This window comes from Pseudophryne corroboree, chromosome 5 (assembly GCF_028390025.1).
Source record: "Pseudophryne corroboree isolate aPseCor3 chromosome 5, aPseCor3.hap2, whole genome shotgun sequence".
NCBI lineage: Eukaryota > Metazoa > Chordata > Amphibia > Anura > Myobatrachidae > Pseudophryne > Pseudophryne corroboree.
In genome coordinates this window covers 107,967,864-107,993,693 of record NC_086448.1, presented here as the reverse complement: position 1 = coordinate 107,993,693, position 25,830 = coordinate 107,967,864, and the positions used below count along the sequence as shown (strand labels likewise).

Sequence of the window (25,830 nt, the reverse complement as noted above, 5' to 3'; positions counted from 1 at the left end):
TCCCATTGACTAGTATTGTATTGTATTAGATCAGCATAGTATTGTATTGTGTTTCTTGTATAGTTATTTGGTTAGGAAGTCTCTGTTATATTGTAGTGTATCATTTGTACTGTGATTCTTTTTGCAAGTATAATAGTTATAATACAGATAATAGGCTTTGGACCCTAAACCAGTATCTGTGTATTTTCTCATAGTTTTAAGTGTTCACTTGAGCGTCGGTGACGCTCAAGCAGCTTTGTAGTTAGTCAGGTTACACAAGGTTGCACTTACACCCTGTATTCACATTAAGGTATTCTGTGTATTTCATTAATAATAGGTTTAGACATAAAGGTATAGCGTTGTGAGCGTCTGCGCCGCTGGTGATCTCCTCGTGGTCCCGAGCGTCCGCTACGCCATAGCGAATCATTACGTTAGTCATAGCCAACAGAGTGCTTGTCTGTGATCTCTGGGCCGTGAGCGAACGTGACGCTTGAGCGTCTCGCCTACGGCTGAGCGATCGTTACGCAACTTGCGTACCCTTACGGTACTTCTTAAGTAAACAGCGTACAGTGTTCTTAGACCTCATAAAGGGTTGTATATACGATAAATATTTAGTTTTATCAGTACTCCACAGGCACAAAAGTAAAACTGAGGTGCTGGCTAGGCAGGAAGGAGATGGGAGGGGTTAGAGGGGGGAGGAGTCAGGTTTTTAATAGTTCTGTGCCAAACTCCACAACCACACACCTCTAACCCTCTAATGGTGAGTGATTCTGGCGAGTTTGCATGTACTCACATTCTGTTACATATGCTAACTTCAGTATCATTATAAACTCACCAAAAATTTGCCATTTATCAAAAATCGGAGGCTAGCGAGTTCCCCTACGGGGTATATTCAATAAGAGTCGGAAACTGCTGTCTTGTCGGAAAGACGGCAGTTTCCGACTGGAATAGGTTGGAAAGGGGTTCCAACCTATTCAATAGGGGCACATTTTTACCAGACATGTCGAATAACAGGTGGATCGGCGGAATACCAGCCGATCCGCCTGCTGCTGTCGGAAATGTGGCCAAATCCGACAGGTTTTGGCCCCCTTTCCGACAAACTCAATCCGACTTGAAAACAAGTCGGATTAAGGTGAGGAGACTGCGGCGGGCTACGGGGATGAGCGGTACCTTGACGGCCGTCCCCCGGCCAGGCACCTCTCTCCCTGCAGTGCCTCCCCCACCACCGCAGTCATCACCCCAGCTGCCAGTAAACAGATAAAATAGCAGCGCTAGCGGAATAAATGATTAATGAATATGAAGGATTGAGTGAAAAAAACTAATCACAATTTAATTAGACATTTTGTTTAAAACACATAAAAACCATAACATGGCCACTCATTCAGTATGGACAATTAATCAAAACGCTGCCTATCTGGTGTAGTCCGTTCCTATTAAAAATGGACTGGTAGAGAAATGGGTGAAAAAGACTGGAAATGGACCAAAGGTGCAGTCCCACATGGGTTATTACCACAGTTAGCCGCTGGAGGTGTAGTCCCTTGAGAGTGTCTTTTGTTGAACTCAAACCCAGGCAAGGGATTAAAGGGGTCCTCACTGCAATGCGGTATCCTCCTGTTATGGAGAAGATGGGTGGTGTTCCAGATGGTTTAGTTCCAGATGGTTTAGTAAACCATCTGGAACACCACCCATCTTCTCCATAACAGGAGGATACCGCATTGCAGTGAGGACCCCTTTAATCCCTTGCCTGGGTTTGAGTTCAACAAAAGGACACTCTCAAGGGACTACACCTCCAGCGGCTAACTGTGGTAATAACCCATGTGGGACTGCACCTTTGGTCCATTTCCAGTCTTTTTCACCCATTTCTCTACCAGTCCATTTTTAATAGGAACGGACTACACCAGATAGGCAGCGTTTTGATTAATTGTCCATACTGAATGAGTGGCCATGTTATGGTTTTTATGTGTTTTAAACAAAATGTCTAATTAAATTGTGATTAGTTTTTTCACTCAATCCTTCATATTCATTAATCATTTATTCCGCTAGCGCTGCTATTTTATCTGTTTATTTGCATGTGGTTCTGGGTTTGACTACCCCATTTTTTTAGCAGCAGCATTAGAAACGCAACATCCATTAAGCGCCTGACCCTTTTCACCTTTGGTAGAAAAACCCCAGCTGCCAGGTCTGGCCGCCGATCGCCACACTGCTCCCGTCTACCGCCTCAAGCTGCTCCCCCTGCCGTCCGCTTCAAGCTGCCCCCCCCCCCCCCCCCGCCGGCCGCTTCAAGCTGCTTACCCCGCCGGCCGCCTCACACTGCTCCCCCGCCGGCCACCTCACGCTGCTCCCCCCGCCGGCCGCCTCACCCCCGCTGGCCGCCACACGCTGCTCCCCCCACCGCTGCTGTCAGCGCACCCAGCAGCCGCTCTCAGCAGCAGCAGGACAGGACACAGGGAACGGCCAAATCCGACAGTCGGATTTGCCCACTCTTTGAATAGGGGTTGTCAGGTCCATACCGACAACTGCATGTCGGAATGGACCCGACTCTTATTGAATATACCCCTATGTCTCCATTTCTGTCCAAGAAATTTGTTTCCTCTTAATACTGTTCCTCATCTACCGCCTCAGTGATTGACAATAACTGTTTCTAACTTTTGGTGCATCATTCCAGCTAAGCTGCATTCACCACAGAACACCCTAATCTGCTCTTGTCTGGCTAGCTATATACATCATAAGGAGTACAATGTAGCTTCTCTCACAATACATGCAATCTTGATATGTCAGCCTATAAACGAGCAGAGACCTGTAACTAGACATTTTGGTGCCAGAAAGAGTGTGTTACATATAGTATATGCAAATCACACTACTCAACAAATGTTAAAAAATTATCTGCATCTGGCAAGTATATATGTCAACAGTCTGGTGTCGACAATCTGACTGCATACCATAATAACAGCTATATGACACTGCAGAGAAAACTCACTGTGACTTTCTGTAACACATTATTAAACAAAGTTAGATCATACCAAGTTCATTTCCAATCGTGTGGTCCATAGGAGGACTCAGGGTTTGAGAAGAAGGCCCCCCTAAAATCCAGTCAAAGTTGTCAGCCACCGAGTTCTGCCACCCACATATGTCATGTTCAAACGTGCAGGAGGTGCCGCATTCATTTTCATCGGTGTTATCCCCGCAGTCATTCACAAAGTCGCACCGCTTCCCTGGGCTGTAGAACTTCCCGTTCTTACACACACAAAAGCCGGCTGGGCAAATGCCTGTCAGGAAGTAACCGTTGGTTAGATAGTCTTCTAAGATATTAATTTTAGCTGGAACAACCGACTGAATTCTCAAATACTACTTTTATACAGAAAAGTGTGAAAATCCCGGCTTTTACACGGCTTTTGAATGCAGGGTCATTTTGTCGGTCCCAACCTTACCCCCCTTTGACAAAGGAAAGCAAATTACTGTGTGAAGCAGTTCTACCCGGTTATTTGCCGATCATAATTAAATAGGGGACTTGAGGGTAAGGCCATTGGGGGGGTTAGGTTTAGGAACCACCGGGGAGGTTAGAGTTAGGCTACGGGCAAGGGATGGTTAGGGTTAGGCTGCGGTGAGGGGTTACAGTTAGGCACAACCGGGGAAGGTTAGGGTTAGACAGCGAGGAAGGGAGGGTTACGGTTAGACTGCAGGGAGGGGAAAGAGTTAGGCACCACCAGGGAAGGTTAGGGTTAGACAGCGGGGAAGGGATGTTTAGGGTTAGACTGCAGGGAGGGGTTAGAGTTAGGCGCCACCGGGGAGGTTAGGGTTAGACAGCGGGGAAGTGAGGGTTACGGTTAGACTGCAGGGAGGGCCGGTTAGGTTTAGGCCCCACTGGGGAGGGTTAGGCTGTTAGGGGGGTTATTTAGGGATAGGCTGCGGGAAGGGATGGTTGGCGGGCGTAAGTAAACTGTACTTACCCAGGATTCTCAGCATCAGGATGCTGGTGTCGGTCTTTTGACCACCGGCATCCCAAACGCCAGTCTCACGTACCACACCCTTTGTACTATACCTTTTTTTTTATATGTGTTATTTATAAAATAGATTTTATTTATCTATGCCATAAATCGTTAAGGTCTGTCCCATCTCTGACATGTGCTATGGAAGCCATGGCACACACCACAGGAACCACTGGCTCTCACTGCAGTGAGTGACAGGACAGAGGACCACTCTCTTATGTACCAAACTGCCAGCTCCCTGTATCTGTTCATACAGTATGTATTTGTACACCATTTTGGAACATAAACTATATACAGAGAAAATAAGAATTTACTTACCGATAATTCTATTTCTCATAGTCCGTAGTGGATGCTGGGACTCCGTCAGGACCATGGGGAATAGCGGGCTCCGCAGGAGACAGGGCACATCTAAATAAAGCTTTTAGGATCACATGGTGCGTACTGGCTCCTCCCCCTATGACCCTCCTCCAAGCCTCAGTTAGGTACTGTGCCCGGACGAGCGTACACAATAAGGAAGGATCTTGAATCCCGGGTAAGACTCATACCAGCCACACCAATCACACCGTACAACTTGTGATCTGAACCCAGTTAACAGTATGATAACAAAAAACGAAGTAGCCTCTGAAAAGATGGCTCACAACAATAGTAATAACCCGATCTTTGTAACAATAACTATGTACAAGTATTGCAGACAATCCGCACTTGGGATGGGCGCCCAGCATCCACTACGGACTATGAGAAATAGAATTATCGGTAAGTAAATTCTTATTTTCTCTAACGTCCTAGTGGATGCTGGGACTCCGTCAGGACCATGGGGATTATACCAAAGCTCCCAAACGGGCGGGAGAGTGCGGATGACTCTGCAGCACCGAATGAGAGAACTCCAGGTCCTCCTTAGCCAGAGTATCAAATTTGTAAAATTTTACAAACGTGTTCTCCCCTGACCACGTAGCTGCTCGGCAAAGTTGTAATGCCGAGACCCCTCGGGCAGCCGCCCAAGATGAGCCCACTTTCCTTGTGGAGTGGGCCTTTACAGATTTAGGCTGTGGCAGGCCTGCCACAGAATGTGCAAGTTGGATTGTGCTACAGATCCAACGTGCAATCGTCTGTTTAGACGCAGGAGCACCCATCTTGTTGGGTGCATACAATATAAACAACGAGTCAGATTTTCTGACTCCAGCTGTCCTTGAAATATATATTTTTAATGCTCTGACAACGTCCAGTAACTTGGAGTCCTCCAAGTCGCTAGTAGCCGCAGGCACCACAATAGGCTGGTTCAAGTGAAAAGCCGAAACCACCTTAGGGAGAAAATGAGGACGTGTCCGCAGTTCTGCCCTGTCCGAATGGAAAATCAGATATGGGCTTTTGTATGATAAAGCCGCCAACTCTGAAACTCTCCTGGCTGAAGCCAGGGCCAATAGCATGGTTACCTTCCATGTAAGGTATTTTAAATCTACCGATTTTAGAGGCTCAAACCAATGAGATTTGAGAAAATTCAAAACTACGTTCAAATCCCACGGTGCCACTGGAGGCACTATTGGGGGTTGTATATGTAGTACACCTTTGACAAAAGTTTGTACTTCAGGCACTGATGCCAATTCCTTCTGGAAGAAGATTGATAAGGCCGAAATTTGAACTTTAATGGACCCCAATTTTAGGCCCATAGACAATCCTGCTTGCAGGAAATGTAAGAATCGACCCAATTGAAATTCTTCCGTTGGAGCCTTCTTGGCCTCACACCACGCAACATATTTCCGCCAAATGCGGTGATAATGTTGTACAGTCACTTCCTTTCTAGCCTTAATCAAGGTAGGAATAACTTCCTCTGGAATGCCCTTTTCTTTTAGAATCCGGCGTTCAACCGCCATGCCGTCAAACGCAGACGCGGCAAGTCTTGGAACATACAAGGTCCCTGCTGAAGCAGATCCCTTCTTAGAGGTAGAGGCCACGGATCCTCCGTGAGCATCTCTTGAAGTTCCGGATACCAAGTTCTTCTTGGCCAGTCCGGAGCCACCAGTATTGTTCTTACTCCTCTTTTCCGTATAATTCTCAGTACCTTTGGTATGAGAGGCAGAGGAGGGAACACATACACTGACTGGTACACCCACGGTGTTACCAGAGCGTCCACAGCTATTGCCTGAGGGTCTCTTGACCTGGCGCAATATCTGTCCAATTTTTTGTTGAGGCGAGACGCCATCATGTCCACCTTTGGTTTTTCCCAACGGTTCACAATCATGTGGAAGACTTCTGGATGAAGTCCCCACTCTCCCGGGTGAAGGTCGTGTCTGCTGAGGAAGTCTGCTTCCCAGTTGTCCACTCCCGGGATGAACACTGCTGACAGTGCTATGACATGATTCTCCGCCCAGCGCAGAATCCTTGCAGCTTCTGTCATTGCTCTTCTGCTTCTCGTGCCGCCTTGTCGGTTTACGTGGGCGACTGCCGTGATGTTGTCCGACTGGATCAACACCGGCTGACCCTGAAGCAGCGATTTTGCCAGGCTTAGAGCATTGTAGATCGCTCTTAGCTCCAGTATATTTATGTGAAGGGACGTCTCCAGGTTTGACCACACGCCCTGGAAGTTTCTTCCCTGTGTGACTGCTCCCCAGCCTCGTAGGCTGGCATCCGTAGTCACCAGGACCCAGTCCTGTATGCCGAATCTGCGGCCCTCTAACAGATGGGCACTCTGCAACCACCACAGGAGAGACAACCTTGTTCTTGGTGACAGTGTTATCCGCTGATGCATGTGCAGATGCGATCCGGACCATTTGTCCAGCAGATCCCACTGAAATGTCCGTGCATTGAATCTGCCGAATGGAATCGCTTCGTAAGAAGCCACCATCTTTCCCAGGACTCTTGTGCATTGATGTACTGACACAGTTCCTGGTTTTAGGAGGTTCCTGACAAGTTCGGATAACTCCCTTGCTTTCTCCTCCGGGAGAAACACCTTTTTCTGAACCGTGTCCAGAATCATTCCCAGGAACAGCAGACGAGTTGTCGGGGTCAATTGAGATTTTGGAAGATTCAGAATCCACCCGTGTTGCTGAAGCACTACCTGGGTTAGTGCTACACCGACTTCCAGCTGTTCTCTGGACTTTGCCCTTATCAGGAGATCGTCCAAGTAAGGGATAATTAATACGCCTTTTCTTCGTAGAAGAACCATCATTTCGGTCATTACCTTGGTAAAGACCCGAGGGGCCGTGGACAAACCAAACGGCAGCGTTTGAAACTGATAATGACAGTCTTGTATCATGAACCTGAGATACCCTTGGTGTGAGGGGTAAATTGGGACATGCAGATAAGCATCTTTTATGTCCAGGGACACCATGAAGTCCCCTTCTTCCAGATTCGCTATCACTGCTCTGAGTGACTCCATCTTGAACTTGAATTTCTGTATGTACAGGTTCAAGGATTTCAGGTTTAGAATAGGTCTTACCGAACCGTCCGGCTTCGGTACCACAAATAGTGTGGAATAATACCCCTTTCCCTGTTGTAGGAGGGGTACCTTGACTATCACCTGCTGAGAATACAGCTTGTGAATGGCTTCCAAAACCGACGTCCTTTCTGAGGGAGACGTTGGTAAAGCAGACTTTAGGAACCGGCGAGGGGGAGACCTTTCGAACTCCAACATGTAACCCTGAGATATTATCTGCAGGATCCACGGGTCCACTTGTGAGCGAGCCCACTGATTGCTGAAAATCTTGAGTCGACCCCCCACCGCTCCTGAGTCCGCTTGTAAAGCCCCAGCGTCATGCTGATGGCTTTGTAGAACCCGGGGCGGGCTTCTGGTCCTGGGCAGGGGCTGCTTGCTGCCCTCTCTTACCCTTTCCTCTGCCTCGCGGCAGATAAGACTGTCCTTTTGGTCGCTTGTTTTTATAGGAGCGAAAGGACTGCGGCTGAAAAGACGGTGTCTTTTTCTGTTGGGAGGGGGTCTGAGGTAAAAAAGTGGATTTGCCGGCAGTTGCCGTGGCCACCAGGTCCGAAAGACCGACCCCAAATAATTCCTCTCCTTTATATGGCAATACTTCCATATGCCTTTTGGAATCCGCATCACCTGACCACTGTCGCGTCCATAAACTTCTTCTGGCAGATATGGACATCGCGCTTACTCTTGATGCTAGAGTACAAATATCCCTCTGAGCATCTCGCATATAAAGAAAAGCATCCTTTAATTGCTCTAGAGTCAATAAAATACTGTCCCTATCCAGGGTATCAATATTTTCAGTCAGAGAATCCAACCACACTACCCCAGCACTGCACATCCAGGCTGAGGCTATTGCCGGTCGCAGTATAACACCAGTATGTGTATATACTCTTCAGTGTAGTTTCCAGCCTCCTATCTGCTGGATCCTTGAGGGCGGCCGTATCAGGAGACGGCAACGCCACTTGCTTTGATAAACGTGTGAGCGCCTTATCCACCCTAGGGGGTGTTTCCCAGCGCGCCCTAACCTCTGGTGGGAAAGGGTATAATGCCAATAACTTCTTGGAAATTAGCAGTTTTCTATCTGGGTTAACCCACGCTTCGTCACACACGTCATTCAATTCCTCTGATTCTGGAAAAGCTACAGGTAGTTTTTTCACCCCCCACATAATACCCCTTTTTGAGGTACCAGCAGTATCAGAGATCTGCAAAGCCTCCTTCATTGCCGTGATCATATAACGTGTGGCCCTATTGGAAAATACGTTTGTTTCTTCACCGTCGACACTAGATTCATCTGTGTCGGTACCCGTGTCGACTGACTGAGGTAAGGGACGTTTTACAGCCCCTGACGGTGTCTGAGACGCCTGAGCCGGTACAAACTGGTTTTCCGGCCGTCTCATTTCGTCAACTGACTTTTGTAATGTGCTAACATTATCACGTAATTCCATAACTAAAGCCATCCATTCCGGTGTCGACTCCCTAGGGGGTGACATCACCATTACCGGCAATTGCTCTGCCTCCACACCAACATCGTCCTCATACATGTCGACACACACGTACCGACACACAGCAGCCACACAGGGAATGCTCTAATCGAAGACAGGACCCTCTTAGCCCTTTGGGGAGACAGAGGGAGAGTTTGCCAGCACACACCAAAAACGCTATAAATGTATATAAACAACCCTAGAAGGTGTTGTTTTTGATATAAGCGCTTTTAATATATCAATATCGCCAAATTATGCCCCCCTTCTCTTTGTTACCCTGTTTCTGTAGTGCAGTGCAGGGGAGAGTCCTGGGAGCCTTCCTCACCAGCGGAGCTGAGCAGGAAAATGGCGCTGAGTGCTGAGGAGAATAAGCTCCGCCCCTTTTTCGGCGGGCTTTTCTCCCGGGTTTTAAGAAAACTGGCCTGGGTTAAATACATACATATAGCCTTAATGGCTATATGTGATGTATTTATTTTGCCACTAAAGGTATTTAATATTGCTGCCCAGGGCGCCCCCAGCAGCGCCCTGCACCCTCCGTGACTGAATCAGTGAGACGTGTAGCAACAATGGCGCACAGCTGCAGTGCTGTGCGCTACCTTCATGAAGACTGAGGAGTCTTCTGCCGCCTGCTTTCCGGACCTCCGTCTTCAGCGTCTGTAAGGGGGATCGGCGGCGCGGCTCCGGGACGAACCCCAGGAGGACCTGTGTTCCGACTCCCTCTGGAGCTAAGTGTCCAGTAGCCTAAGACTCCAATCCATCCTGCACACAGGTGAGTTGGAAATCTCTCCCCTAAGTCCCTCGATGCAGTGATCCTGTTGCCAGCAGGATTCACTGAGATTTAAACCTAAAAAACTTTTTCTAAGCAGCTCTTTAGGAGAGCCACCTAGATTGCACCCTTCTCGGACGGGCACAAAAACCTAACTGAGGCTTGGAGGAGGGTCATAGGGGGAGGAGCCAGTACGCACCATGTGATCCTAAAAGCTTTATTTAGATGTGCCCTGTCTCCTGCGGAGCCCGCTATTCCCCATGGTCCTGACGGAGTCCCAGCATCCACTAGGACGTTAGAGAAACCCTCTTTTCTTTTTAATTTATTTAGACCACTTACATTGGGCAAAAATATGGTGTCAATAAGGGTTCAGGAGCGTGGACAGAGCAGCAGGCGAGCCAAGAGCTGGGGTGAGCAGGTACTAAATACCCAGGTCCAGCATTGCCTGAGGAGCCTGGCGAGCTGTGGAGGAGCAGAAATGCCCCCCATACACACCTCTTCACAGCCCATGCCATCGATTATTTTTTATTGTATTTTTTCTGAAGGGGCGTGGCCAGGACTCCCGGGACTTGTCCATGCCCCCTGTCCCTCCTGGTCTTGTAGATTATCTTGGTGGCCCTGGAGAGCATATGACTGGCAAGCTGAAGATAAAAACTAATTGTTTACTTATTTACTGTCAGATGCCTTAACTCACGGAAAAGCTGAGGTGGTTCTGTATCAGATATTGGGGATTATTCAGAGATGGATGCAGATCGCAGCATACGCACCAAGATCTGAGTCTCTATCTCTTCCTCCCCGGTGACAGCAGTCAAAGGCACTCCCCGGATGGGGACGCACACTCCAAGCTCCAGAATGGCAACGTTTGCTGCAAGGAGCCGGTCTGGACCATTCCCGCTTTTACTTAATCCCCTACTACAGTAATTGAAGGGTTTATAAACCTAGTAATTACTGTTCTTGCAGCTCCTCAATGGAATACAGTAGATGGGTGTAATGGATGTACTGTAAGTATGCTAACAAGTTCTGGTCACCTAATACGTTGGTATAGATCACAGGTTCTCAAACTCGGTCCTCAGGACCCCACACGGTGCATGTTTTGCAGGTCTCCTCACAGAATCACAAGTGACATAATTAGCTCCACCTGCGGACCTTTAAAAATGTGTCAGTGAGTAATTAATACACCTGTGCACTTGCTGGGTTACTTGCAAAACATGCACTGTGTGGGGTCCTGAGGACCGAGTTTGAGAACCACTGGTATAGATTACTGTAAGTGAAAAAGCAAACTACACAAATAAATCCAACGCACGTGCTGAACCTTACTACTTTGATGGCTTTAAAAGAAAATCAAACAAACTTACATAAATGATTAGTTGACTTAATTGCTCAAATTAACTCGCACACTGATTCCTTACCTTTCCCAGGCCAGTTCTCGGGAGAATCAGGGACAAGGGCAGAGGAGGACACGCACTGATTAGAAAGCAGCAGGTCATCCAGCGCTATATCTCCTCTTTGATCTTTGCCGACTTTCCCTTCAAACGTGACATAAAAGTCTTCTCCCAGTTCATGGAGTGCTAGCTCTTTCCTCTGCCAAAAATTCCCCTGGTCTCCAGTTAGGTTTAAAAGCATTACTTCATGGCCGCTCACAGTCACCTGATGTATGGTCAGAGACCCAATGCCCTCTCCGTACATGTGGAAATAAAAAATTAGCTGAAAGAGAGAACACACACATTTGGTATAGCTGTAAATGAGCAGTGAAAATAATGCATAAAGTAACATACTAAGTGAAATAAATTAGGATCATTCAAAAACTGGAGAAGGGCTCCCTGGTGGGAATATAATTGGTTATTATTATAAGATTAGTGCTGTGTCTACAATACTGTTACCAAACATTTAGCAGGAAAATGTTTAACTTATATGTGGGAAATTTATTAATTGTAGATGTTTGACTAAATACTATCAAGATTTGATTCGGATGGCCTACTTAAATGCATGGCATGCGTTTCCGTGTGTGTGTGTGTGTGTGTGTGTGTGTGTGTGTGTGTGTGTGTGTGTGTGTGTGTAAGGCAACTACAACTCTTTACACTAACATGCGGGGGGACGCCCAGCACAGGACAAGCCCGTCCCGCATGGGCCCTTTCCCCCCACTAACATGCGAACCCTTCGCTCAGCAGCCAAGTACTGGCACGATAAGGGTAGCCCACAGGGCCAGATTAATGCTCCGGGGGACCTGGGTTACTTAAGTCAAGGGGAACCCCAGACACACATATATTTATGTATATTTTGAATACATCCACACACAGCAAACGTATGCACAACACACGCACTCAGCATACATATATATACACAGTCACACACAGCATTACCTACACACAGCATACATACATATACACAACACACGTCATACATAGTCACACACAGCATACCGTAAAACACATAGCATGCATACACACACAGCAAACATACCATCAACACCCAGCATACCTACAAACACACACAGCATACATACTCACAACATACACACAGTAACACACAGCTTTCCTACAAACACACACACACACAGCATGCATACATACACTCAACATACCTACACACACACACACACACACACACACACACACACTCACATCATACACAAACACATATAGTATACACACAATGAATCACTAACCAAGAGAGGAAAGGAGAGGAGAGGAGGAGGAGGAGATCCATGTGAGCCGAGCTGCTGCTGCACCTGGTAAGCAGCTCCCTGGCTGTGTATGTGTGTCTTTGCAACAATGTTTCCAAAGCAGAGAGCTCTGGTGATCCGAGCTCTCTGTGAGGAGAGCAGTCGCCAGCTGGGGAGCTGCTTCAGTCATTTCAGAGATGGAGAGAAGGCTGCCTCCATCTCTAAAAAAAACTAATTTGGTCTTGCAAGGGGGGTCCATGAGACTCGGGGGCACAGGGAAAACGTACCGCCTGATCCCCCCCCTCCCCTCCATAATCCGGCTCTGGTAGCCTCCAGTCTGCGTAGGCAGACGGGGGACCGCCATGTTTTGGGCCGCAGAAGCTGCGTGTGATGCCATGCAGCCACCGTGGACCGCCCTGCCAAACTGTCCAGACACACCTGCTTTGTTCAGACCGCGCCCTCCCCCAAACGGTGGTGACAGGGCATCAACGCTAACAAAATGCAGCGTCGACGCCCTGTCACCACCCCCAACAGGACTTAGGGCCAGATGTACTAAGCCTTGAAAAGTGATAAAATAAGATTTTACTCACCGGTAAATCTATTTCTCGTAGTCCGTAGTGGATGCTGGGAACTCCGTAAAGACCATGGGGAATAGCGGCTCCGCAGGAGACTGGGCACAACTAAAGAAAGCTTTAGGTCACCTGGTGTGCACTGGCTCCTCCCACTATGACCCTCCTCCAAGCCTCAGTTAGGACACTGTGCCCGGACGAGCTGACATAATAAGGAAGGATTTTGAATCCCGGGTAAGACTCATACCAGCCACACCAATCACACCGTATAACTCGTGATACTATACCCAGTTAACAGTATGAATATAACTGAGCCTCTCAACAGATGGCTCAACAATAACCCTTTAGTTAGGCAATAACTATATACAAGTATTGCAGACAATCCGCACTTGGGATGGGCGCCCAGCATCCACTACGGACTACGAGAAATAGATTTACCGGTGAGTAAAATCTTATTTTCTCTGACGTCCTAGTGGATGCTGGGAACTCAGTAAGGACCATGGGGATTATACCAAAGCTCCCAAATGGGCGGGAGAGTGCGGATGACTCTGCAGCACCGAATGAGAGAACTCCAGGTCCTCCTCAGCCAGGGTATCAATTTTGTAGAATTTAGCAAACGTGTTTGCCCCTGACCAAGTTGCAGCTCGGCAAAGTTGGAAAGCCGAGACCCCTCGGGCAGCTGCCCAAGATGAGCCCACCTTCCTTGTGGAATGGACTTTTACAGATTTTGGCTGCGGTAGTCCAGCCGCAGAATGCGCCAGCTGAATTGTGCTACAAATCCAGCGAGCAATAGTCTGCTTAGAAGCAGGAGCACCCAGTTTGCTGGGTGCATACAGGATAAACAGCGAGTCAGTTCTCCTGACTCTAGCCGTCCTGGAAACATAATTTTTCAAGGCCCTGACTACGTCCAGTAACCTGGAATCCTCCAAGTCCCTAGTAGCCGCAGGCACTACAATAGGTTGGTTCAAGTGAAAAGCTGATACCACCTTAGGGAGAAACTGGGGACGAGTCCTCAATTCTGCCCTATCCATATGGAAAATCAGATAAGGACTTTTATATGACAAAGCCGCCAATTCTGATACACGCCTGGCCGAAGCCAAGGCCAATAACATGACCACTTTCCGCGTGAGATATTTTAGATCCACGGTTTTTAGTGGCTCACACCAATGTGATTTTAAGAAACTCAACACCACGTTGAGAACCCAAGGTGCCACTGGAGGCACAACCGGGGGCTGAATATGCAGCACTCCTTTTACAATGTCTGAACTTCAGGTACTGAAGCTAGTTCTTTCTGGAAGAAAATCGACAGAGCCGAGATCTGTACCTTAATGGAGCCTAATTTTAGGCCCATAGACACTCCTGCTTGTAGGAAATGCAGAAAACGACCTAGTTGAAATTCCTCTGTTGGGGCCTTTTTTGGCCTCACACCAAGCAACATATTTTCGCCATATGCGGTGATAATGTTTTGCAGTTACATCTTTCCTGGCTTGAATCAGCGTAGGAATGACTTCCTCCGGAATGCCCTTTTCCTTTAGGATCCGGCGTTCAACCGCCATGCCGTCAAAACGTAGCCGCGGTAAGTCTTGGAACAGACAGGGCCCCTGCTGCCGCAGGTCCTGTCTGAGCGGCAGAGGCCATGGGTCCTCTGATATAATTTCTTGAAGTTCTGGGTACCAAGCTCTTCTTGGCCTATCCGGAACCACGAGTATCGTTCTTACTCCTCGCCTTCCTATTATTCTCAGTACCTTTTGTATGAGAGGCAGAGGGGGGAACACATAAACCGACTGGTACACCCACGGTGTTACCAGAGCGTCCACAGCTATCGCCTGATGGTCCCTTGACCTGGCGCAATATCTTTTATAGCTTTTTGTTGAGGCGGGACGCCATCATGTCCACCTGTGGCCTTATCCCAATGGTGTACAATCCTTTGGAAGACTTCTGGATGAAATCCCCACTCTCCCGGGTGGAGGTCGTGTCTGCTGAGAAGATCTTCTTCCCAGTCGTCCACTCCGGGAATGAACACTGCTGACAGTGTTAACACATGATTTTCCGCCTATCGGAGAATCCTTGTGGCTTCTGCCATCGCCATCCTGCTTCTTGTGCCGCCCCGTTGGTTTACATGGGCGACTGCCGTGATGTTGTCCGATTGGATCAGTACCGGCTGGTTTTGAAGCAGAGGCCTTGCCTGACTCAGGGCATTGTAAATGGCCCTCAGTTCCAGAATATTTATGTGTAGGGAAGTCACCTGACTTGACCAAAGTCCCTGGAAGTTTCTTCCCTGTGTGACTGCCCCCCAGCCTCAAAGGCTGGCATCCATGGTCACTAGGACCTAGTCCTGTATGCCGAACCTGCGGCCCTCTTGAAGATGGGCACTCTGCAGCCACCACAGTAGAGATACCCTGGTCCTTGAAGACAGGGTTATCAGCCGATGCATCTGAAGATGTGATCCGGACCACTTGTCCAACAGGTCCCACTGAAAAGTTCTTGCATGGAACCTACCGAATGGGATTGCTTCGTAGGAAGCTACCATTTTTCCCAGGACTCGCGTGCAATGATGCACCGATACCTGTTTTGGCTTCAGGAGGTCTCTGACTAGAGATGACAGCTCCTTGGCTTTCTCCTCCGGGAGAAACACTTATTTCTGTTCTGTGTCCAGAACCATCCCCAGGAACAGTAGACGTGTCGTAGGAACCAGCTGTGACTTTGGACTGTTTAGAATCCAACCGTGCTGTTGTAGCACTTTCCAAAATAGTGCTACCCCGACTAGCAACTGCCCCTTGGACCTTGCCCTTATAAGGAGATTGTCCAAGTACGGGATAATTAAAACTCCCTTTTTTCGAAGGAGTATCATCATTTCGGCCATTACCTTGGTAAACACCCTCGGTGCCATGTACAGTCCAAACGGCAGTGTCTGGACTTGGTAATGGTAATCCTGTACCACAAATCTGAGGTACTCCTGGCGAGGATGGTAAATGGGGACATGCAGGTAAGCATCCTTGATGTCCCGGGAACCCATGTAATCCCCCTCGTCCAGGCTTGCAATAACCGCCCTGAGCGATTCCATCTTGAACTTGAATTTTTTTATGTATGTGTTCAAGGATTTTAAATATAAAATGGGTCACACCGAACCATGCGGTTTCGGTACCCCAAACCGTGTGGAATAGTAACCCCATCCTTGTTGAAGTAGGGGCACCTTGAGTATTACCTGCTGGGAATACAGCTTATTAATTGCCTCTAGCGCAGCCTCCCTGCCTGAGGGAGTTGTCGGCAAGGCATATTTGAGGAAACGGCGGGGGGGAGACATCTCGAATTCCAGCTTGTACCCCTGAAATACTACTTGAATGAAACAGGGATCCACCTGTGAGCGAGCCCACTGATCGCTGAAATTTTTGAGACGGCCCCCCACTGTACCTGGCTACACCTGTGGAGCCCCCGCGTCATGCTGTGGACTCAGAGGAAGCGAGAGAAGAATTTTGATTCTGGGAACAGGCTGACTGGTGCAGCTTTTTCCCTCTTCCCATGTCTCTGTACAGAAAGGAAGCTCCTATGACCCGCTTGCTTTTCTGAAGCCGAAAGGACTGTACCTGATCATACAGTGCTTTCTTAGTCTGTGAGGAAACCTGAGGTAAAAATATTTCTTCCCAGCTGTTGCTGTGGATACGAGGTCCCAGAGACCATCCCCAAATAATTCCTCACCCTTATAAGGCAGAATCTCTATGTGCCTTTTAAAGTCAGCATCACCTGTCCAGTGACAGGTCTCTAATACCCTCCTGACAGAATGGACATTACATTCATTTTGGATGCCAGCCGGCAAAATATCCCTCTGTGCATCCCTCATATATAAGACGACGTCTTTAATATGTTCTTATGTTTGACAGGGTCACCGACCACGCTGCAGCAGCACGATCTGCAGGTCTCAGTCTAGTACCTGAGTGTGTAAATACAGACTTCAGGATAGCCTCCTGCTTTTTATCAACAGGTACCTTCAAAGTGGCCGTTCCTAAAACGGCAGTGCCACCTTTTTTGACAACCGTGTGAGCGCCTTATCCACCCTAGGGGATATCTCCCAGCGTAACTTATCCTCTGGCGGGAAAGGGTACGCCATCAGTAACTTTTTAGAAATTACCAGTTTCTTATCGGGGGGAACCCACGCTTTTCACACACTTCATTCATTCATCTGATGGGGGAACAAAACACTGCCTGCTTTTTCTCCCCAACATAAAAACCCATTTTTAGAGGGTTAATGTCAGAAATGTGTAACACATTTTTTTTATTGCCGGGATCAAGTCACGGATGTTCCTAGTGGATTGTGTATATGTCTCAACCTTGTCGACACTGGAGTCAGACTCAGTGTCGACATCTGAGTGAGCGGGCGTTTTTGAGCCCCTGATGGCCTTTGAGACGCCTGGGCAGGCGCGGACTGAGAAGCCGGCTGTCCCACAGCTGTTACGTCATCCACCCTTTTATGTAAGGAGTTGACACTGTCGGTTTATACCTTTCACCTAACCATCCACTCTGGTGTCGGCCCCACAGGGGGCGACATCACATTTATCGGCATCTGCTCCGTCACCATATAAGCCTCCTCATTAAACATGTCGACACAGCCGTACCGACACACCGCACACACACAGGGAATGCTCTGACTGAGGACAGGACCCCACAAAGCCCTTTGAGGAGACAGAGAGAGAGTATGCCAGCACACACCAGAGCGCTATATAATGTGGGGATTAACACTATAACTGAGTGAAATTTCCCCAATAGCTGCTTGTATATATAATATTGCGCCTAAATTTAGTGCCCCGCCTCTCTTTTTAACCCTTTGAGCCTGAAAACTACAGGGGAGAGCCTGGGGAGCTTTCTTCCAGCTGCACTGTGAAGAGAAAATGGCGCCAGTGTGTCTGAGGGAGATAGCTCCGCCCCTTTTTCGCGGACTTTTCTCCCGCTTTTTTCTGGATTCTGGCAGGGGTATTTACCACATATATAGCCTCTGGGGCTATATATTGTGGTATTTTTGCCAGCCAAGGTGTTTTTATTGCTGCTCAGGGCGCCCCCCCCAAGCGCCCTGCACCCTCAGTGACCGGAGTGTGAAGTGTGTATGAGGAGCAATGGCGCACAGCTGCAGTGCTGTGCGCTACCTTGGTGAAGACTGATGTCTTCTGCCGCCGATTTTCCGGACCTCTTCTTGCTTCTGGCTCTGTAAGGGGGACGGCGGCGCGGCTCCGGGACCGAACACCAAGGCTGGGCCTGCGGTCGATCCCTCTGGAGCTAATGGTGTCCAGTAGCCTAAGAAGCCCAAGCTGGCTGCAAGCAGGCGAGTTCGCTTCTTCTCCCCTTAGTCCCTCGCTGCAGTGAGCCTGTTGCCAGCAGGTCTCACTGAAAATAAAAAACCTAATTCTATACTTTCTTTCTAGAAGCTCAGGAGAGCCCCTAGTGTGCATCCAACCTCGGCCGGGCACAAAATCTAACTGGGGCTTGGAGGAGGGTCATAGTGGGAGGAGCCAGTGCACACCAGGTGACCTAAAGCTTTCTTTAGTTGTGCCCAGTCTCCAGCGGAGCCGCTATTCCCCATGGTCCTTACGGAGTTCCCAGCATCCACTAGGACGTCAGAGAAAGTGGAGAGAGTTAATCTACCAACCAACCAGCTCCCTGTCATTTTTCATACACAGCCTATGACATGGCATTTAGCAGCTGATTGGCTGGTGCTTTATCACTCTTCACTTTATCATTTTTCAAGACTTAGTACATCTGGTCCTTAGACTGTGTTCTAAAGGGAACGCAGTTTAAGACCTTGGTGCATGTGCGCACCGGTGTTTGTGCATGCACACATGTGCTGAAATCGCTTCGCTTGCAAGAGGGTTTTATATTAAGTGCATAGCAGTTGTATAGGGAGGCCTGGTTTAAGTAAAACAGTGGTGTTTTATATTAAAGCTACATACAGAGCATTTGTATATATGTTTGAATGGCCTGCACAGTGTGTAATGGTAGTTGTTACACATATATAATTGTAAGCTGTGTGCTGGGTCATACAATATAAAGAATGCCATGGTTAATATAAAAAAAAAAATGTACATGTTTAATTAGCTATTTAACACTACTGCCTTGGGACCTAGAGGTCTGTGAGGGTTGATAATAAACATTATGAATTTCCCAGATAATCTTATGTCATAGGTGCCTGCCTTGCTGCACCATCCTCCGGGAGGCTGCAGTATGGTAGGCTAATGGGGGTGTGTCCAGTGGCAATGTGGGCGATCCGGGGGTGTGGTCGATGGGGAAAGTGAGCAGCCCCGGGGCGTGGCACTATAGTTGCATCATCATGGCCCCGCCCCCGCTAGACAGTGCCGAGAAAACAGGCACTGTACAGCAGGGGGGCGGAGCTACGATGAGGCGAGTCAGCGCAAATCGCGTCATCGTATCCCCCTCGGAACGCCCACTTTTTCTCTGTTGGCGGCCGAGGGGGAGTGCGGGGGCTAGCAGAAAAAGCGGGACACTTGCCCACCTTCCCGGGTGACCGGGAGGGCCAACCGATTTTCGGGAGCCTCCCGGCCTTTCCGGGATGGTAGGCAAGTATGTCTTATGTTCAATGCAGCAGTTTCAAGTAGGGGGGAGGATTTATCCTCACAGCTAAAAGCTAAAATTCTGTCATTTCTATTCTTTCTCTGCCAGACAAGGGAGATCAGCTCATGCTACAAAGATAAATATAAGGGGTAAGGATATTTTGCTCTTGAAGAATGCTACAGTACAGGGCCAGGGGACCACGTTTTAGACCTCTGAGCACTTTAAACGGGATGCAGTTAAAATGCCGGCTGTCAGGATCCCGGAATTCAGGATACCGAGGCCAAAATCTCGACAGCCAACAATGCCAGTAGACAGAATCCCGACGCACCAGGGCTATTCCCACTCATTGGTGTCCACCACGCCCACAGAGTGGGAAAAGTTCCTTTAGCGAGCCACCGATCCCGCAAGGTAACTCTTAGCGCTCGCCCTGCTGCCGGCATTCTGGCGGGCGGGATGCCGCTGTCGGGATATTGACAGCCGGGATAACGTATGAAACTTCTTTAAACAACTGGGACAAGAGTGATCTTACTCTAAACTGGCCCCGATTCCCAGACTGAGAATAAAATCACAATTCTTTGCTTCAGCCTTATCTGCTCTCCTTACACAAACATAAATCCCTTTAAATACATTAGAAACGGTCTTTACTCTGCAGGAGACACAAACAATCCAACCCACGTGACGTGGCTAGGCCCTGCTGCCCTATGATGGGTAAATACTGAGGGGGTGTACCTAGTTATAGAAAAAGAAGACCAAACCCTGACAACTGCTTTTAAGACATTGTTGAACTTTGTTTTTAGTATTGACGGCATCAATGGTTTTATAGCTGGCAAACAACTGAAGTATAACCTACGGCAGGAGTTCTCAAAAGATCACCAACAGGTCATTTTCTATGGATTTCTTTGTGAGTTAATCTATTTTGTTGGACATTAATTATTCCAACTCCTTCCACAGACAGAGATCTTCAGAACATGAACTGTTGGGAAAACTAAAGTGTTGCAGTTGAGATCTACTGCCCTACGGCGTTACCAGTGCTTCTTGCAGGAGGGTACAGAAATTCATACATCAGGGAAAAGAGTGGAAAGACGGAGGTTACATTAATGGCCCAGGAAAAACTCCAAAGGATAAGTAAATATCTTGCTACCACATCCCTATACATACAGGAGCTTATTCAAAGTTGCACTCAAGTCTGTTTTGTGGATGGATCTTGCGATGTGCTCATACGTTGAAGACGGGTCCAACAAACTAAGAATGAGTTGTACGTATCTCAGTCATATCTCACTTTCAGCTAAATGGTACTGATTGTGATGATTTCAAAAGCAGGTGGACAGGCCCCACTGCCTGGGGGCCCACTCCTTCCCCTAGGGATCAGGTTCCAGACTGTGCACTTGTATTATACATGGTAGATATGTTGACTTACACTGCACTAAACTATTGTGTATTTCAAGCCTCTGTGGAGGCTGGCCACACCCCATTTGTAGTCTGGCCACACCCCTAAGTATAGGCCCCTATAACTGCATTCCCCCGGTGGGCCCTTCATGCCCCAGTCCGACACTGCAGGTGGACAAGTGGCAGATCCGTATTTATTTTGAGCATGTAATGTGGATACAATGGTGGCCAATTACGGGCTACTCTGAATAGCCCGCAGAAAAACTATCCAAGCTATTTTTTTTATTTCATTCTGAATGGTTGGCGTGATCTGACGTGTTGTGCTTTCTATAGAAATGGGATATTTCCGTGTCTATGCAAGTATGTCTAATCTAATGTGCAAACATTGTTGGACAAAGTATTAACTTCATATTTCTAAAGAACATATTTTTATTTTAAAAGACCCCTACAATTAGGAAGGTTTATGCATAATGGTGACTGCCTGTCTTTAGGACATGTATAAAGAACGGTGAAAAGATTTCAGTTGATATACACTCTACATAACTCTGCTTTTATCAACTCCACATGTGCATTACTTGATGTGTGAATGAGTCAGCACAGTATTTACTTAAAAGGAAATGTGGGACTATTTTATATATGCTATTTTAATTTAGTTTCAGTTCAAAAGTTCATCTCATTTTCCCAGTGGTTAAACATACAGTACCTTGCAATTTCTGCTCCATTTGCTTATCATCGGGCCAGAAAGCTTTGCTCCCTTGCCTGGCAGATGTGGAAATGAGCCTTCGATGAAGATATAAAACCCAGATGGCGTCTGCAAAGTGTGATCCGTGACTGGACCTGTGCCGGCGGTTGGGGTGCTCCCAGCTCGCAGGTTCCAGTCAAAGTCATCGTTTTGACTCTGCTTCCAGTCACAAAGGTCAAATTCAAAACTGCATCGTCCAACAAAGGCACCTAGGGCAAAAGCATTACAAACATGAGTCAGAAAGTTGAGCTGTGTGCCCAGCTGTATAAAAATATCAACAGTAGAAAGTTACGCTTGAAATAGTGTCATTTGTCAGGCGGAAATGTCAGGATAGTTTAAGTTTCAGTAGGAAATTAAGGGGTCTATTCACGAAGCAGTGAAAGAGTGGAGAAATGAGCCTGTGGAGAAATTGCCCAAGGCAACCAATCAGCTGCTCCGTACAATTGTATAGTATGCAAATGATAAATGTTACTTCAATGTTGATTGGTTGCCATGGGCCTTCACGCTTTTCACTGCTTCATGAATAGACCCCTAAGGGCCTGATTCATATTTGCATGCAAACCCGATGGTCTGCAAACAAATTTGATATTTGGGGGTCTGCGCATGTGCAGAATGGGTCTTGCGATGACGCTAGCATCTCCTGTTAGCCGCAGCATAATTGACATACTGCAGCATCTGTGGGGCGGAGCAGGAGTTGCACCTGGCACAATTCTTCAAAATAGGGGAGTGCAGGGAATATGCCAGAAGGGCCGATGGTCTGGTTGGCCGGTCCGGTCCCACAGAGAGCCGGGAAGGCCATGCACAGCTTCTGGCTCTCTGGTTTGGCCGCCCCCCCATCCGAAGCATGTGTTTCCATGAAAATGGGGGGTGTCATGAGTCCATGCCCCCCTGACTCGAGGCACGCCCCCACCCCCATGACGTGCACAAATGCCAGGGCCATTTTGGAGCCCCAGTTTCTGGGAGAGTGTTGCTCCCATTTTGAAGGCGACGAGTCCGGGGTCTGCTTCATTGGACACAGACTTCTTGAACCCCAGTGTCTGGAACCTACAGCCACCCTGAGTAAGCTTATGCAGGCTGGCCAGTGCATGTAACCACTGCAAATCACCACTGTTGGTTGCAATGGTAATCTGAGGCTGCATCTCCAGACGCAGAACTTGCTAATTCTAACAGGAGCCTCCTTTTTCCTACAGGCGCCTCTGCTGCATTCAAATTTTAATTAGACGGAATTGCACAGTCGCTTCCTTGCAGCTGCGCAAATCAATTCATAGCTGAATCGGGCTCTAATTGCAGGATGAATCCAAATAAACCCTTTTGTGGTTTTATATGAAATAGTAAGCATTTGGCAGAGAGTACAGTATAATTGTATAAATGTAAAAAAAGTTGTTAAAACACAACAGCAAACTAAGGGCCTAATTCAGGTGGGATCACAAAATTAGCGATTCGCAATCTGGCAAATTATCGAACAACTGCGCATGCGCAGCGTTCGCATTGCACAAGCGCTAGCATAACAGCGACAGAAAATGCGTACACATTGTGATCGCAATGCAGCCGCTGGTTGAGTGTCAGGGAGCCGGCGTTTCAGGGCGGAAACCTGACGTTTTCTGGGTGTGTCTGAAAAACTGCAGGCATGCCGAGGCGTTTTTAAGGAGGGTCTCTGACGTCAGCGATGACCACTTCCAGCCTCTTGTTTAGCTAAAAATTGAGGACGACCTTGCCTGGCGCAGATAGGAAAAATCTTCGATGTTCCAGCAATTGCGTATGATTTTGCGTTCAGCCCGCATATTTCGATGTATTCGCAATTTTTATGATGGGCGTTTTTTCTCTATTTCTATTTGATCGCAGAAACTGCAATCCTTACTGAATTAGGCCCTTAGGACCCTATTCAGGTTGAGTCCCACCCAGCAATGTGATTGCAATTCAATTGCGATCGCATTGCAGTATTCATGGCTATTCACGGCTAGCGACCTTTAACGTATATTTACAGTACTGTATGTTCTTGGACACAGAATGTGCACGATACAAGTGCATTTGCTATTACTGTATGCTGCTTTATTTTTCATATATTTATATAAATTATTGCACAGCATTGACAAAGAAACATAATATATTAATACGCAGTACAGTAACTGCTGGCTGCTGTCCTTGCAATGACGATGTCCGCATGGTGATCGCTTCATTGAGACTGGCTTGCTACAGCCACTGCTATGTGGCTATTTGACCAGAGACAGATTTTGGGGTGAGGGTGCCCCTAGACACACCAGTAATGGCTGCCCCCCATCTGCCTAATTTTATTATTTATATTGATTGGTTATAAGACCTTATTTGATGATAACCCATTTAATAGAACTATAAAAACAGCCACTAACTTGAACATTTAAATTTTGTATACATATTTACTAAGCAGGACAGCTTACAGGGGCAGTATGTGCATGTCCTACCCATTTACACTCCATTCAAGATGGCATATGGTACAGTACAGTGAAAATATTTTGCAGTTACTGGTACTTTTTGGGCTGACAGTACCAATACAAGCATCAAGTGCCACCCCCAAACAAGTGCCACCTCTAGGCACATGCCTCACGTGCCTAATGGGAAATTTGTCCCTGCAGTTTTGCAAAGATTCCATCTGATGGCCAGAAAGTAGTATTACATTCTCTCATGGCTTGGTACTTTATACTGTGTCTTTAAAACCTAATTCAGAGTTGTACGTTATGCGCAATTGAGCGAATATCGGCAGACTGCGCACACGTTGCGATCGTACTGCACATGTGCAAAGGTATTTTTGAGATTGTGTTCGCAAACAGGATACAGTCGCAAAGTGACTGACAGGAAGTGACCGTTTGGGGGTGGTAACATGGTGTTAGTAGGGAGCGCTTGTAAAAACGCAGGCGTTTCATGCCGCATCTAGCTTGCATAGCCATAAACCTTCTCCAGCAGTCAATGTTTAACATACTTGTGTACAGAGCCGATAACAGAAGTCTTGGGGCCCGGTGCACCGATTTCTCTGGGGCCCCTGCAATTCCCCTTGACTTGGCAGAGAGGGGTTTTAAAAAAAACAGAGTATATATATATATATATATATATATATAAATAATAATAAGAATTTACTTACCGATAATTCTATTTCTCGGAGTCCGTAGTGGATGCTGGGGTTCCTGAAAGGACCATGGGGAATAGCGGCTCCGCAGGAGACAGGGCACAAGAAGTAAAGCTTTAGGATCAGGTGGTGTGCACTGGCTCCTCCCCCTATGACCCTCCTCCAAGCCTCAGTTAGGATACTGTGCCCGGACGAGCGTACACAATAAGGAAGGATTTATGAATCCCGGGTAAGACTCATACCAGCCACACCAATCACACTGTACAACCTGTGATCTGAACCCAGTTAACAGTATGATAACAGCGGAGCCTCTGAAAGATGGCTCACAACAATAATAACCCGATTTTTGTAACTATGTACAAGTATTGCAGATAATCCGCACTTGGGATGGGCGCCCAGCATCCACTACGGACTCCGAGAAATAGAATTATCGGTAAGTAAATTCTTATTTTCTCTATCGTCCTAGTGGATGCTGGGGTTCCTGAAAGGACCATGGGGATTATACCAAAGCTCCCAAACGGGCGGGAGAGTGCGGATGACTCTGCAGCACCGAATGAGAGAACTCCAGGTCCTCCTTAGCCAGGTTATCAAATTTGTAGGATTTTACAAACGTGTTTGCCCCTGACTAAATAGCCGCTCGGCAAAGTTGTAAAGCCGAGACCCCTCGGGCAGCCGCCCAAGATGAGCCCACCTTCCTTGTGGAATGGGCATTTACATATTTTGGCTGTGGCAGGCCTGCCACAGAATGAGCAAGCTGAATTGTATTACACATCCAACTAGCAAAAGTCTGCTTAGAAGCAAGAGCACCCAGTTTGTTGGGTGCATACAGGATAACAGCAAGTCAGTTTTCCTGACTCCAGCCGTCCTGGAACCTATATTTTCAGGGCCCTGACCACATCTAGCAACTTGGAGTCCTCCAAGTCCCTAGTAGGCGCAAGACACCACAATAAGCTGGTTCAGGTGAAACACTGACACCACCTTAGGGAGAGAACTGGGGACGAGTCCGCAGCTCTGCCCTGTCCGAATGGACAAACAGATATGGGCTTTTTTGAGAAAAAAAAAAAACCCACCAATTTGACACTCGCCTGGTCCAGGCCAGGTCCAAGAGCATGTTCACTTTTCATGTGAGATGCTTCAAATCCACAGATTTGACTGGTTTTAAACCAATGTGTTTTGAGGAATCCCA

The 25,830-nt window shown here is 47.6% G+C and overlaps 1 protein-coding gene across 1 annotated transcript in view; it reads right to left on the bottom strand.

The window, feature by feature from the left end:
* Positions 1-25,830, bottom strand: part of MALRD1 (MAM and LDL receptor class A domain containing 1) — a 1,363,691-nt gene that overhangs the window by 601,758 nt on the left and 736,103 nt on the right. The window contains exons 23-25 of the mRNA XM_063925153.1: positions 21,509-21,756; positions 11,043-11,337; positions 3,000-3,245 (exon numbers count right to left, since the gene is read on the bottom strand). Of these exons, the coding sequence (XP_063781223.1) occupies positions 3,000-3,245; positions 11,043-11,337; positions 21,509-21,756 (789 nt within the window). The remainder of the gene's footprint in view (positions 1-2,999; positions 3,246-11,042; positions 11,338-21,508; positions 21,757-25,830) is intronic.